General features: G+C 38.4%; 1 protein-coding gene across 1 annotated transcript; it reads left to right on the top strand.

The window, feature by feature from the left end:
• Positions 1–7,696: 7,696 nt before the first annotated feature.
• On the top strand, positions 7,697–11,068 carry LOC121377055. Its single transcript, XM_041504914.1, has 6 exons — positions 7,697–7,874; positions 8,181–8,367; positions 8,647–8,904; positions 9,039–9,210; positions 9,804–9,952; positions 10,134–11,068. Exons 1-6 carry the CDS (start codon positions 7,773–7,775, stop codon positions 10,298–10,300), a joined length of 1,035 nt encoding a protein of 344 aa, XP_041360848.1. The 5' UTR covers positions 7,697–7,772; the 3' UTR covers positions 10,301–11,068.
• The last annotated feature ends 2,230 nt before the right edge of the window (positions 11,069–13,298 follow it).

The following is a 13,298-nucleotide window of genomic DNA, read 5'->3' as shown; positions in this document are numbered from 1 at the left end:
TATGTGGATGAGACAGGTTGGGGCATATGTTAAATATATTTCACATGTGTTTATTTTTGTGGATAATTATAAAGTGTTAATTACTTTTTTTTTTTTTTTTTAATTTAAGATTTTTGGATATTGTGTGTTTCTAGTAAAAATGGAAATATAATTGTATATAATGTAACAAATCTGTATATTTCCAATACTTTCCTGAATAATCTGATTTGTTGTCTGTCCTTTTTCTACTTATGTTTGGTTTCTTAATTTTATTCTTGGTTTCTGAACTTCTTATACTAACATCTTCTAGCACCCTATTAGCACTTTAATCAGCCTTCTATGAATCAGATTATTGATGGGTAAACTTACAGGAACGATCATTCAGATCCATTGATTTTCCAAACAGTGGCATGAGACCATATAATATTGTAATGTTTAGGCTTGGATTTTATAGTTAATATTACGTTGTGTAATATTTGGGGAGGGGTTAAACAATAATAATGTTATATTGTATTTTGGGATATCATTTGAGAAGATAATTAAGTTAGAATTGTTTATTATATAGACGTAATTTTTGTTGTAGCGATGTATAATTTTCGGCAATATTCGCCAATAATTAAGTTTGTCGTTAATCTTCGTTATTTCTACAAAGAATTGTTATGATAGGTTAACCAGTCGTCATGTCCGATTAATGTCATGTCATTAATTTGGACCAATGAGAGCCATTCCATGTATTAATGCTAGATTTGTCCATCCGTTTACTCACTTCTGACTTTCCAACCACAGGTACAACATGTTAGTCAGATCAATTTAAGGTTTGACCCCAAAAAAATTGCAACAAAAGGTTTTTTTGTTTTAACTGGTTCATTGGGTCTTAGGCATTTTCAGAAAAAAAATCGAAATGAATCTGACCCCGGGAAGGGGGTTAATTAGCATAATTTATACATGGCGACCCCCCAAAATTTCAATGTACAGTAAACTTTTTTATGCTTCATTTTTCAACCCACAAATGTATTACCAACAGATAGAAACATGATACCAAAATACCAAATACACATGTCAACAATGTTGTATGACGTCACCATGATGTCATAATGACGTCACAACTTAACCTGCGGCGTATTTTGATGGCAAATCAGATTTTGGCACGTTTTGGACTATATCCAGGTGAATTATACTGCAATGATTTAGATAATCAAGCATAATGACATCAAAGCAGAACTAAAATTGACCTCATGTGACGTCATGTGACGTCAACTACAACCATGTGACAATAAATGATAACGACGGAATGTGGTACAGTACCAAACTATGTTAGGCATCATTGTCATCGGAGTCATCAAGGTCAGAATCCAAGTTTGCTGACTGGTTGAATGTATTTTCACATGATTCAGTCTGGCACTGTCCACAAGCTGATGTGCATGGTAATCCATATTGTCGACATGTGCAGCGTCCTGAGGTGCATCCGGTTTTGCAGTTGCAGTGGACTATCTTAAGCAAACTGTCTGTGGCTGGGGCCTTTGCACACATTACAGGCTGGAATTTATTATCTTCACATTTCCAGCCCCAATCCGTAGCATCAAGAGTGTCTTCCTTCCCAAGCCATGTCATGATTTGGTAATAACATCTGAGCGAATGGAATTTCGTTGCTGATGCAGTAGGGGGCAGCCGTTCTGGTAAAACAAAGGTTGTTGCTGAAACAACTTTCTTTTTTAATACATTATGCCGCATGGTGGACAGACTGTCGGTCACTTTCCCACCAAAGAGAGAAACCATTGCTTTGCACCCTGCATTTTCTATGGAGTCACAGGTTTCACCAGGTGTACTGAAGCAACGCGCGTAAGATTCCATATCTTTGTCCTCTTTCACTAACTTCTGGAACAACGATTTTTTTTCCCACTCCAAATATTCGTGATGTGGTGTCACATCCTGTAAAGGAATGTATGAATAACAAGTGTGAGCACAAGGGTTGACCAAGTCTGAGCTTCAGTTTGTTGATGTCATATACCTGAATCTTATTTCGAGACTTGTTATCAGATCGGAAGAACAAAGAATGCTGCTTGTCGGGGTTCAGAAAGTACAGAAGAAGCACCAACAAATCAGTGTCCTCTCCAATCAGAGTTGTAGATCTATACTCAGCAGAGGTAATGGCAGCTCGCACAATCTCGCAGTCTGCATCTGCCTCACAATTGATTACAGTGCAGCCGTTTTCCCTAAGCCTATCAGAAATTATTGTAATAAGTTTCTGTTTGTTCTGACCCCTTGATAAGAATTCCTCCTTTTTCCCGTTGAATACAGTTTGTGGGGTGACACTAACTAACGGGTGTTGTTTCTGCTTCCGTCTCTCGTGAGTACAATCTTTTGTGGATGGTACATCCTTGTAGCCATCGAAGACTACAGTAGCCGTTCCATAGTTACGAATAGTGAAATCAACATAGGTGTCTGCTATTGTGCCATAGGTAACCCCTTTGGTCCATGAAACACGATGCATCAGTGAACCACCATCTAAAACATAACAGTCCGTCTCAGGAATGTCATTTGAGACTGCCGTCTCAGGATTGTCATTTGAGTCTGCCTCACCAGATAGTTCAGTGGCATATCCTTGAATTGCCTTGGCCAATTGGGGTTTATCCGGTTTCCGGAATACATAGTTTGCTTCAAAAAGAGCAGGGGGAAATGGACTCAACTCATAGTCAAGGACATCTTCCAAGGAGAGGTCTGCAGTCCTGGAAACCACGATCAGTCTCTGGAATAATAGGGCAGGATCTATGGATTTGTCTGGTGCAACTTTCACTGTTGACCCATCACCAAGGGTTTTTGATTTATCATTTCGTTTGAATGAATAAGTGAACACTGGTTCCCCAGGGAGTTTGTCTACGATCTTCTGCCCCACATTAAATGAATCATCAACATCTACGTTATCATCAGCCACAACTCCTGTGACTATGTTCCGCAAACTTGGATCACTGACTGAAAATGGATTGCAAGACTCAATTTTTTCTGTAAGTTTTGCAAGGTTTGCATGGTCCCTCTTCACTCTTGCTTGTGTTTCGTCTTTATGTTGTTCGCTTGTGGTGAACGCGTGGTGATTAAAGTCTTGTAAAGCAATATTGTACTCCGAACACACAGGTGATGACAATGCCCAAAGGGTGCGCTGCTCTTCCGTGAATCCACTGCCTCTTGTAAGACCCCCAGTGGACTTGAGTGATCTCATCAGCGTCTCTCCTGCGTGTGCTGTAACCTCACCGTGGTGCAGGGGTGTAACATTCTCTTTGAGAATGGCCAATACAGCACAAAATTGAAGTTTTGAGTAATATTCAGTATCCGTAAAATTCTGTGATATTTGTGTTTTTGCACAGTTCTTTACACTGTTTTTGAATTTTTATATTGATGTTGATCATCACTTTATTTATTTGCATTACCATAGTTTGACACCCAATAGCCGATGTATTTTTCGTGCTGGGGTGTCGTTAAACATTCGTTCATTCATTCATTCATCAGCGTCTGTTCAATTACAAGATCAGCACCAAGTCCAGCCCAAAATTGATCTGTTCTGCGAATCACATGGAAACCATCCTGGAATTTTTTTAATACTGCTGGATTTCTGATTTCAAGATCCTTCATACTCTGGAGGTATAGGTAAGCTGACTTCAAGTAATTAAAGTGGCCTGCAGCTCCGAAAATAGGTAAGAATTCAGCAATAGCTGAGAGATGGATTGACCAAGATCCCATCCTATCTGCTAAGACAAGCATTCTCGCAATTTTCACCATCTTCAGATACTGAAGCCATAGCTTACTTGTCCTTGATTGCTCAACCCGACCATGTTTTGTTTCTTCCAGAATTTGGCTCACTTTGGTTCTCTGCTCGGATAAGATGGATTCTGAATCTTGATTCCCAGTTAACAATGCGGTATAGGTTTTTTCACAAGCTTCCACTAAAGCTGTGAACTCTGCATTTTGGTCCATCACATCAGAAACCAGTTTCCCATTCAAACATTTCTCCAGGAGCAGATGGCCTCGAAATGCCCGTTGCACAGATTTCCCAGTCAGGATATGCTTCTCAGTATTTTCCCCGAATATTTCCTCGAAGATACTAGCAAGACCACTGCCTTGCATCAGTGTGCCAATTGCACCAAGCATGTTCATCAGGGTGTGGAAACTACCAAACATCAAAACAATTGTTTTCAAGGAGCTATCCTTTGGTGCATTGTGGATGATTTCCGACGCCTTCCAGAATAAAGGCTGGTCAAACGTAACAATGGGTGATATATCATGTTTCTGAGCCAGATTGCAAATGTAAGAAAGGGTAGAGAGAATGCACGTTGGGTCCCCTGGATACATGTCTATCATGGGAAGAAATGCTATGGAGGACTTGCCAGGATGTTTGCATCCACTGTGAATTGTGTGCATCATTCCTTGCCAAAGTGGCACTTGCTGGTGAAAACGCGAGGAAAGCTCCCACAGGATGTCCACTGCTGGTGCGATGCAGTACAAGTGAGACAAGGGTTCAAATTTGACATGGCTGCGCGTATAGTTTGAAAAGTGATAATCAACAATGTTAACACATGCCATTTCTTTAACATTCAGAAGGGATGACTTTTTCCTTTGGACGATATGGCTGCTCTGTGTTCCGGGCGTGGTTGCTGCTACCATCCCCATCCCGTGAAACGTGCCTTTCCCATCAATGGTCAAAATGTTATGGTCTACGTTGTCAGCAGCAAAAACCACCATGTCAGGCAATGGTCCACCTAATATATCTGATGAAACTACATCAGCAGCATTTTTCTGAAATCGTTGAGTTTCTGCATAAGATGAGCAAAACCCCATTGTTGATAAAGTGTCCACGATGAACCTGGACTTGTAAAGGTGGTAAAGCTGGGAAGCGAGTCCGATTTGTAGTGGAGCCACCACAGCACGCGGCCGAACAGACTGCACAATAGAATGTCCAATGGACGCCACTTTCTCATGTTTGTTGGTACCAACAAACATCAGATTCAGCATGTATCGAATGGACATTGGCAAATAGTCCAGGGCAGGGCCCAGCCTAAGACTTTCCGATGATGGGTATTGATCAACAACGGACGGAATATTTGTCTTAATGTCACTATTCATCAATTTAGCTGCCGTTTTTATAATAGCACGTTTCTGACTTTCTTCATCCCCACTTTGGGCACTCTTGAAGTAATCTCTCAGTATCCTGGATGTCTTTTCTCTCATTGTCACAATGTCTTGGAGACCTTCACCTTCAGCAATGCATATCGAATCACCATACCGCCCTTTCAGTTTTTCCTTGAGGTACTGGTTCCCATATGGGACGGAGCCATCCTGAAGTAAATAACCTCCCATTCTTCTAACAAGATACGAGATTGTTAGCTGCTCCTCGTCATTTTCCTCAAGGTATTGACACATACGATCGAAGGCCTGGTTCTGGTCCTGGTTTTTCGGCCTGCCGAACTTCTTCCGTTTTGCTGGTTGTTCAACTTGAAATTGCTCAGGGATACCTCTACCTGTTCGAAAGTTAGAACTGCATTGCACATGATAAATACAGTCCCTGGAGTGGGGATCATTGCCAAAGCACTCAATTCGGCCCCTGACAGTAAATGCCCAGTCATCTGCTCGCTTTTCACAGTCTGATAATATCTTACTAGGGAATGAAAGAGTATGCACTTCACTAGCAGGCTCATTATGACCATGTGTATCTTTGACAACCAGTTGTCCACAGAATAAACAATGGGTTTTATTGTCATAGGAACCCAGGCTAATTCGAGCACTTCTCTTTTTTATAGGCGAACCTGTTCCCTGACATTGCCTTAAAGCTTTTTTAATGTCAATTGGATTAGTCCAATCACTCCGACAACGTTTGTGGACTCTTTGTCCAGCCTGTGCAACTACGTCCTCTCGGCCTCGGTTCCTACTTGATTCGTTTATCGTATTGGCACCTTTCTCGAACAGAGTGGAAATGTCTTTTTCACTGCCGTCATCAAATTCTTTTCTGCATATGGGACAAACATCTCCCCCAGGCTTGCTTTCGCTTGCACTCATTTATGGGATTGCTGAAATGGCAAGAGACTAATTGTTAACCCACTGATAATCATTTATGAACACCAGTTCTTAAGACCTGTTATCAATTGTCTTTCATGTGATCTATACTACAGAAATAATGAATGTTTTGCAAAATCCAGAAACGATAAGAGCTCAACTAATGAAAAAAGACATGCTACACAAGGTTTACTTCACAAGATTTGATAACAATCAGCGCTCCATATATTAACAGCATGTGTAAAGACACCACACACATGACACATGGAGTAGGCCTGCATGCATCCAAGAACCAAATTTTAATTACTTTTAAAGTAATCATCTTCACTTTAGGACTTACCTGGTGTTTCTATGGCATTTACAGACATGAGTTTATCAAAATAAACTGTTACTATATAGAGTTAACTTATCATTTTGCACAAATTTCACCAAAATCTGAAAGCATGGCTTGATTACTTTCTTTTATTTTAAGTGGATAATTATAGATGGCAGCACCTAAATATATGGAGGGCTAAACAAGCAAACATATCATACCTTCGGTCTTCTCTGAAAGCATTAATGTCAGTGAAGATGGGCCCGGAATTGTCTGAAATGAAAATAATCCGATTAATTAAAGGATGATATTTGCTTCAATTATGCATTAAAATACAATAAATCCCACTATTTTGAAATAGAAAAACTTATTTACCAAATTAATTACTATATAACAATAAGTTGCACCAAAATTCACAAGCGGGGTCACCTCAAACAAAATGACGTCATGGTGACGTCATGGTGACGTCATTATGACGTCATGGTGATGTCATACAACATTGTTGACGTGTATTTGGTATTTTGGTATCATGTTTCTATCTCTTGGTAATACATTTGTGGGCTGAAAAATGAAGCATAAAAAAGTTTCCTGTACATTGAAATTTTGGGGGGTCGCCATGTATAAATTATGCTAATTAACCCCCTTCCCGGGGTCAGATTCAATTCGATTTTTTTTCTGACAATGCCTAATACCCAATGTATCAGATAAAACAAAAAAAACCTTTTGTTGCAATTTTTTTGGGGTAAGGGCCTAAAATTTCATAAATTGACCCGACTATGTGTGTTTGTTGATTGTGGGTTTTTTTATGTGTAGATTTTGAATGGCTCTCTCTCACTCGGTTATTCCAAATTGTGTTTTTAGATTTATTATGTAAGAACCGACAATGATAAGCTATTTATTTATTATGTAATTCATTAATCAAATGGTAGTGTATTTTTGTTAGTTGTCACCGTCTCGCATTGCATTACCGTAAACCTTAAAATTATTGTTAGGCATATTTTGCATTGACACTTGAGAGGTTACTAAAATATTTTTGAAAGAAGATTATTGGAATTTCGGAGAGAGGAATGGAGTGAAGGAAATATTATTTCTGTCTCGTAAATTACCAAGTATTCCACGTTTGGGAATCTTGTGGTTTCACGAGTGGAAATGAATGTTTAGGTACGTTTTCGATGGATTTTCATTCTCTTAGAATAAACAAATGGTAATCCATATTGGGATTCTTAATGTTCATTGGCGGGGAATTGAATGGTGGTTGAGTTGTGCGAAATTGAATAACTATTATGTAACCTGTGTGTCAATCATGAAATCTGTGCGAAATTTTTTATGATTTATAAACTTATTATGTGAAAAAGGACCTGTATATCCACTGTCTGGTTGAGACACCAGAAGGATCTGTTACGCGATGCAGCTACTCAGAACAAGTTGATGCTAGCTGGTGATGGAAGAGCAGACAGTCCGGGCGGGATTCAGTGCCAAATATGGATCATACAGCCTGATTGATCTTTCCAAGGACAAAGTGATAATCCTTGAATTAATCCAGGTTTGTTTTACTCCATATAGCAAAAATATTTAATAAATTATCATTGTCAGATAGCTTAGTTTGCTGAAACCTAACCCACCATTTGCGTAATGAGATGCAATTTCATTATTATTTCAAATCATTATTTCTACAGTGCATTAAAAATGTGCTTGCTTATTCTATAATTAATAAAGGCAGAACGTCTCTGTGCTATAGCTAGTGGGAGATTCAGTACAGGTGACCCCATATATATTTCTCCCCAAATATAAAAAACGTATAATAATAATAAAGAATATTTAAATATACTGTATACGTTTCATTTTTTAGTCAAATGAAGTAGGTGGCAGCCATTATATGGAGAAACAAGGCCTTGACCAAGCACTGACCAGCCTTATGGAACATGGCATATCAGTAGATGTCCTTGTTACAGATCGCCATTGCCAGATCAAGAAGTGGATGAGGGAACAGCATGCAGATATTGCCCACTATTTTGATGTTTGGCATGTTGCCAAAGGTAAAGTAAATATTATTAACTCAGCCACTGAAGTGTATGAAATAAATAGATAAATCATCCACTGATTTTTAAAAAAATTATTTAACTACACATGCTCAGGCCCTAAACCTATAATTGAAAAAGTAGAAGTGACTTCTCCATTACCAGAGAAAGGGGAGAAGTTTGATAACAATAGGTCATATAAACATTTAGGGTTACTTTTCCCTTAGATTAATCAGAAGTACATACATTTACTGTATTGTATTGATTGTGTTATATAATTTTGCTATTTTCATTCAGGAATCAAGAAGAAACTAATAGCCCTGGCAAAGGAAAAGGACTGTTCTACTTTACGGCCATGGATAAAAAGTATCTCGAACCATGTACACTGGACAGCAGCATCGACTCCTGATGGAAATGGAGATGTTATGGTATCCAAATGGTATTCACTTCTGCACCACATAAGCAACATTCATTCGGGACATGATGGCCCATTCACAGAGTGTGAACATGGACCACTTGAAGGTGAAGACAGGGACAATCTTTGGTTGAAACCAGGTGTGTACATATTAATAATTTTGTATGGCACTGCCCAAAAAATAAGGAATCTGAAATCTAGAAATGTATTACAAAGTATTGTAATGTTACCTGATTTTTGTTTCTTAATTTTTAAAAATACATTACTATTGCAGGAACAAAAGTATTTTCGATGCTGGAAAATATTGTTGAGAAAAACATTCTACTGAAGGATATTAGAAAGCTGTCTCCTGTCCATCAGACATCATCAATTGAATCATTCCATAATGTCATCAACCATTTTGCGCCAAAGATGTTCCCATTTTCATACATGGGATTGTTATGCAGGTATACCCTGAATGCTTACACACCATTTAACATTGAACAAAGTTCAAAAATTCGAATTCATAAGTTTTATAACCCAACTACTCTTTTTTTATAAATTTAACACAGTATAACATTACCTTTATATGCATATAATTTGGAAATGTTAAGTGAATAATAAATGTTATACATGTATTTCCAGTCATTTTATTTAAGTGAACAATTGTCAATTTAATTTTGTCGGGAAGATGTGAATAAAAGTTTGTTTTGTTTAACGACACCACTAGAGCATACTGAATAATTAATCATTGGTTATTGGATATCAAACATTTGGTAATTCTGACTGTCATCAGAGGAAACCTGTCAAATTTTTCCATTAGCAGCAAGGGATCTTTTATATGCCCTTTCCTGCATACAGGACAGCACATACCAAAGCCTTTGACCAGTTGTGGTGCACAAGTTGAAACAAGAAAGACCACAATCAGTTGAATGGTTCCACCATGGTTGTTTGATCCTGCAATTCAAGCAATGTGGGCGCGCTGTCAACCGACTGACCTAAATGTTATGAATAATAAGCACACCAGTACATTAAACATGTCTGATTTTCTGTTTTGCAGAATTACCCTTGCTGCACTTCATTTCAATGAAAATGCAAGAAGAGCACAGGCAAAAACGGCATTGGGAAATCTGCGCTATAAGCTACAGTTTCCACGGTACGCACCAGGTGAATGCCGTGCAAAGCCTATCAAAGTGGAACGATCTTACAGTATGTATATGCCATTTTATTAAGTATCGCTGTAGATTTTAAAATGATGTTGATCAGGATAATAATAGTTTTTATAATAATGTATTTTGGTTAAAATATGCTTAATGTATGCACACACACACACACATATACAACATAAATGATTTATTTGAAAATGATGTTTTGTTTCTTTTCTCCATAGATTATGTTGAAGAGATCATGACCTTGGTTAACCAGACAGCTAGCCATATTAACCTCACATCCCAAAGACCGGCTATTGACACCCCTCCACCACTGACAGCCGCATATGAAAAGCCATTAAAGGATGATGTAGTGAAAGCACACAAGAAAAGATTTGCCAAAAAATAAAACTTTATTTAGTCATCAATTCTAGGGTATTGAAAGCCAGAATACTCCCTGGAAACAAATGTTTTTCTGATGATTGCGTATGTGCATGCTGGCAGGGGTACACGTACTTTTTGACCAAGATATCCCCAACAGAACCTAACGAATTGTCTATATGCAGCATATCTGTATTTTCTGTGGAAAAAGAAAGAAAAACCTATAACAAAACTGTGTATAAGGATAACAGTTATAAATAATTATGTCCTAAGTGGAATAAATCTTAATACTTTTGTATGTACAAAAGTGTTATACCAAGTTTGTCATTGTATTCATTACCTTTGCTAATTTTTTTCTCTAAAAGCCTTTTATCCATAAATATTTCATTCATTAGTAAATCCATGACCCAGATTGAGAAAAAAGACAGTGGTATAATTATAAAAATACAAGTGCCAGTTTGTGATGATATCACAGAACGGCTTGACATAACAAGCGAAGATCAATAAATTTTTAGTCTGAACAGGTAAATAGGAAATTCAACTGCTAATATCATGCACAATATTGAAGGTCATTTTTAAAGAGATCATTAGCTATTTAGCTTGTAATTTAATACAGTAATGCTCTAATTACACCCCCATCCCCAGTTACGAGTACCAGCTGTGATAATAAATGTGTGTACAATATTTATGAAAACTGTTGAAACTGTTTTTATATGTGTATATATATATATATATATACACACACACTCGTATTTGTATTAGGTGTTTTTTTTTTTTTTTGGGGGGGGGGGGGGGGGGGGTGTAAATGGACACAATCGGCAATGTATATGTTTGAACATTTTGTTTATATGTATATATTTTTCAGGGCTCACATTGTAACAAATATTGTTTTAGCCAATTTTTACAATATATCAAATAGTCCTTAAAGGGACACGCCCTAGTTACGGCTAGTTGTTAACCATTACGGCGTTGTTTTTCGCTATTAAACCCCATTTTTTACAAATAAAATTGCACTTTACTTACATTTTATTATTTAGAATACACATTAACATTCACCTGAAGTGCTTTTTGGTAATCCTGATGTTTGTAAAACCACGAAATGCATTTTTTCACAAGACGTGTTGTCGAGAAAAAACCGTTAAGCCAGCGAGGTCCAATCTATTTTTAGAGGGGATATTTCTATTTCAATGTCACAGACGTTGGTATATCACGTGACCGTTATCATTTTGGTTCGGTTTGTTTTCTCGTGCACGGTTCGTGCAATCAACATCCGATTTGTTGTTGTTCATTTGTGAGATTTTTCTTCACAGTTCGTGAACATTTTCAGTAACAATAAAGTTCAGACAAGTAAGTGTCTCAATACAAAACGTTACAAACCCTTAAAACCAATAATTTTGCTAAGTCTTACGATATCTGGAGAGGGGATACAACCAGGACAGAACAGTTGGAACATGTCCAGGAGAGGTGAAACGAACGCACCCCAAGTCTGTGAAATTTGTCGTGACGTAGCCATTGTTGTGCTTCGAGCGACATCTACCGGTGACATCAGAATACTAACTTTCAAAATTATTTCAAGCAATTGGGACATGAGGATTCACATGGTATTTATCGACAGGGTTCGTACTGGTCCTTAAAAACCTACAAAGTACTTAAATTTATGATTTCAAAAAATTCCATAAAATTTGTGGTTAATGGCCAAATGTCAGTGTTTTATTTCATAATCTTGGTTTGCAAATAAAAGTTATTTTGTAGAGACACTTGCACAGTTCAAGTCGCATTTTCGATCCGATAATACCATCCTTCCGAACGCCGTTCCGAGTATAACCGAAGTTGCTTCGTGCGTACTTCGAACGAGCTCGGTGAACTACGTCAGCTGCTATCTTTTCTATGTCAGTCTCGTCAAATTTGTGTGACAATACATCGCCTTTCATCCAATAGGATTCCCAGTTTGGAGCTCCACGCGGTAAGACGTGTTTGTTTCGCTTGTGCACACTGCACGTGCTTTCGTGTGCTCGACTTGGGGGTCCTTCATTTCGTTGTTTTTGTCAGCGAAATGAAGTTTTCTACTGGGATGTATGCGGCCATTGGAACTGATTGAACGCTGGAACGCTTCTCGTTTCGACAGCCTGCACCACCAGGTTGGATTCTTTTTTAGCGAGATTCCTTGCCTCCACGTCATTTCTCCGTCTGATTGTCGACTTAGGTTTTTTTCATGACTCGTATGACGGCCATTCTGCACAACACCACGGTTGTTCGCGTTTAGTCTCTACATGTTCGAGCCTGTCCTAGCAGCACTGGAAGATTGACCGTCCCACTCTAAGAAGAAATAGGAAACGGGGTCGGCCCCTACTACTCTTTTTCTAGACTTTACCTTGCTTTATAGTGATACCATCTCGTATCCTCCGGAGTCGGGCCCGTCCGCACCACTATACCAACCCATGACGACTGGACTATACCCTATTCTGATACTCTCTCGTTCAGACGGATCCGGCTTATCAAGATCTGTATTTCAGCACAGCACTACACCTTCAACGTCTATCGACTGTCAATCTAGGGGTTTTCTTGACGGGATGCAACCCATCTCGTCCCTTTAAGCTGTGCACCCAAACGGCCTTAACGAGGCCACTCGCGTGGACATATCATATCGATCGGACTTTAAACTTTTAGATCTGCGTTCAAAATTTTATATCGAAATTACTTCTTCTTTTTAATATTATTAAATAGTCCGATCCTCTCTTCTTTCTCTTATTTAATTTTGGACTGTCCTTCTAAAATGCTCCAAATTATATAAATATTTGGCCGAGCAGTCAATTCTTTTTTTATTTTTGGCTTGTAATCTTTTTTTTATTTTTTTTTTATTCTATTAACTTTTTTACTAATTGCTGTTTTCAAAGTTCTGCCCATTTTCAACCCCCCCCCCCCCCTCCCCCCTCCGTCCCGAGTCGGGCCACCGATCTTATCGGAGGTCGAACTCGGGATGGGCGTGTTCGAAACCCTAGTGGTATATGGGCACGTTAAACTAGTTA

This window comes from Gigantopelta aegis, chromosome 7, assembly GCF_016097555.1.
Source record: "Gigantopelta aegis isolate Gae_Host chromosome 7, Gae_host_genome, whole genome shotgun sequence".
NCBI classification, from domain to species: Eukaryota; Metazoa; Mollusca; class Gastropoda; order Neomphalida; family Peltospiridae; genus Gigantopelta; species Gigantopelta aegis.
This window is presented reverse-complemented; position numbering and strand designations above follow the sequence as displayed.

Coding starts and splice junctions, on each gene's coding strand:
- LOC121377055 (XM_041504914.1), top strand. CDS start 7,773: ATGGAAGAGCAGACAGTCCGGGCGGGATTCAGTGCCAAATATGGATCA. Junction 8,368..8,646: donor TGTTTGGCATGTTGCCAAAG/GTAAAGTAAATA, acceptor ATTTTCATTCAG/GAATCAAGAAGAAACTAATA. Junction 9,953..10,133: donor CAAAGTGGAACGATCTTACA/GTATGTATATGC, acceptor TTTTCTCCATAG/ATTATGTTGAAGAGATCATG.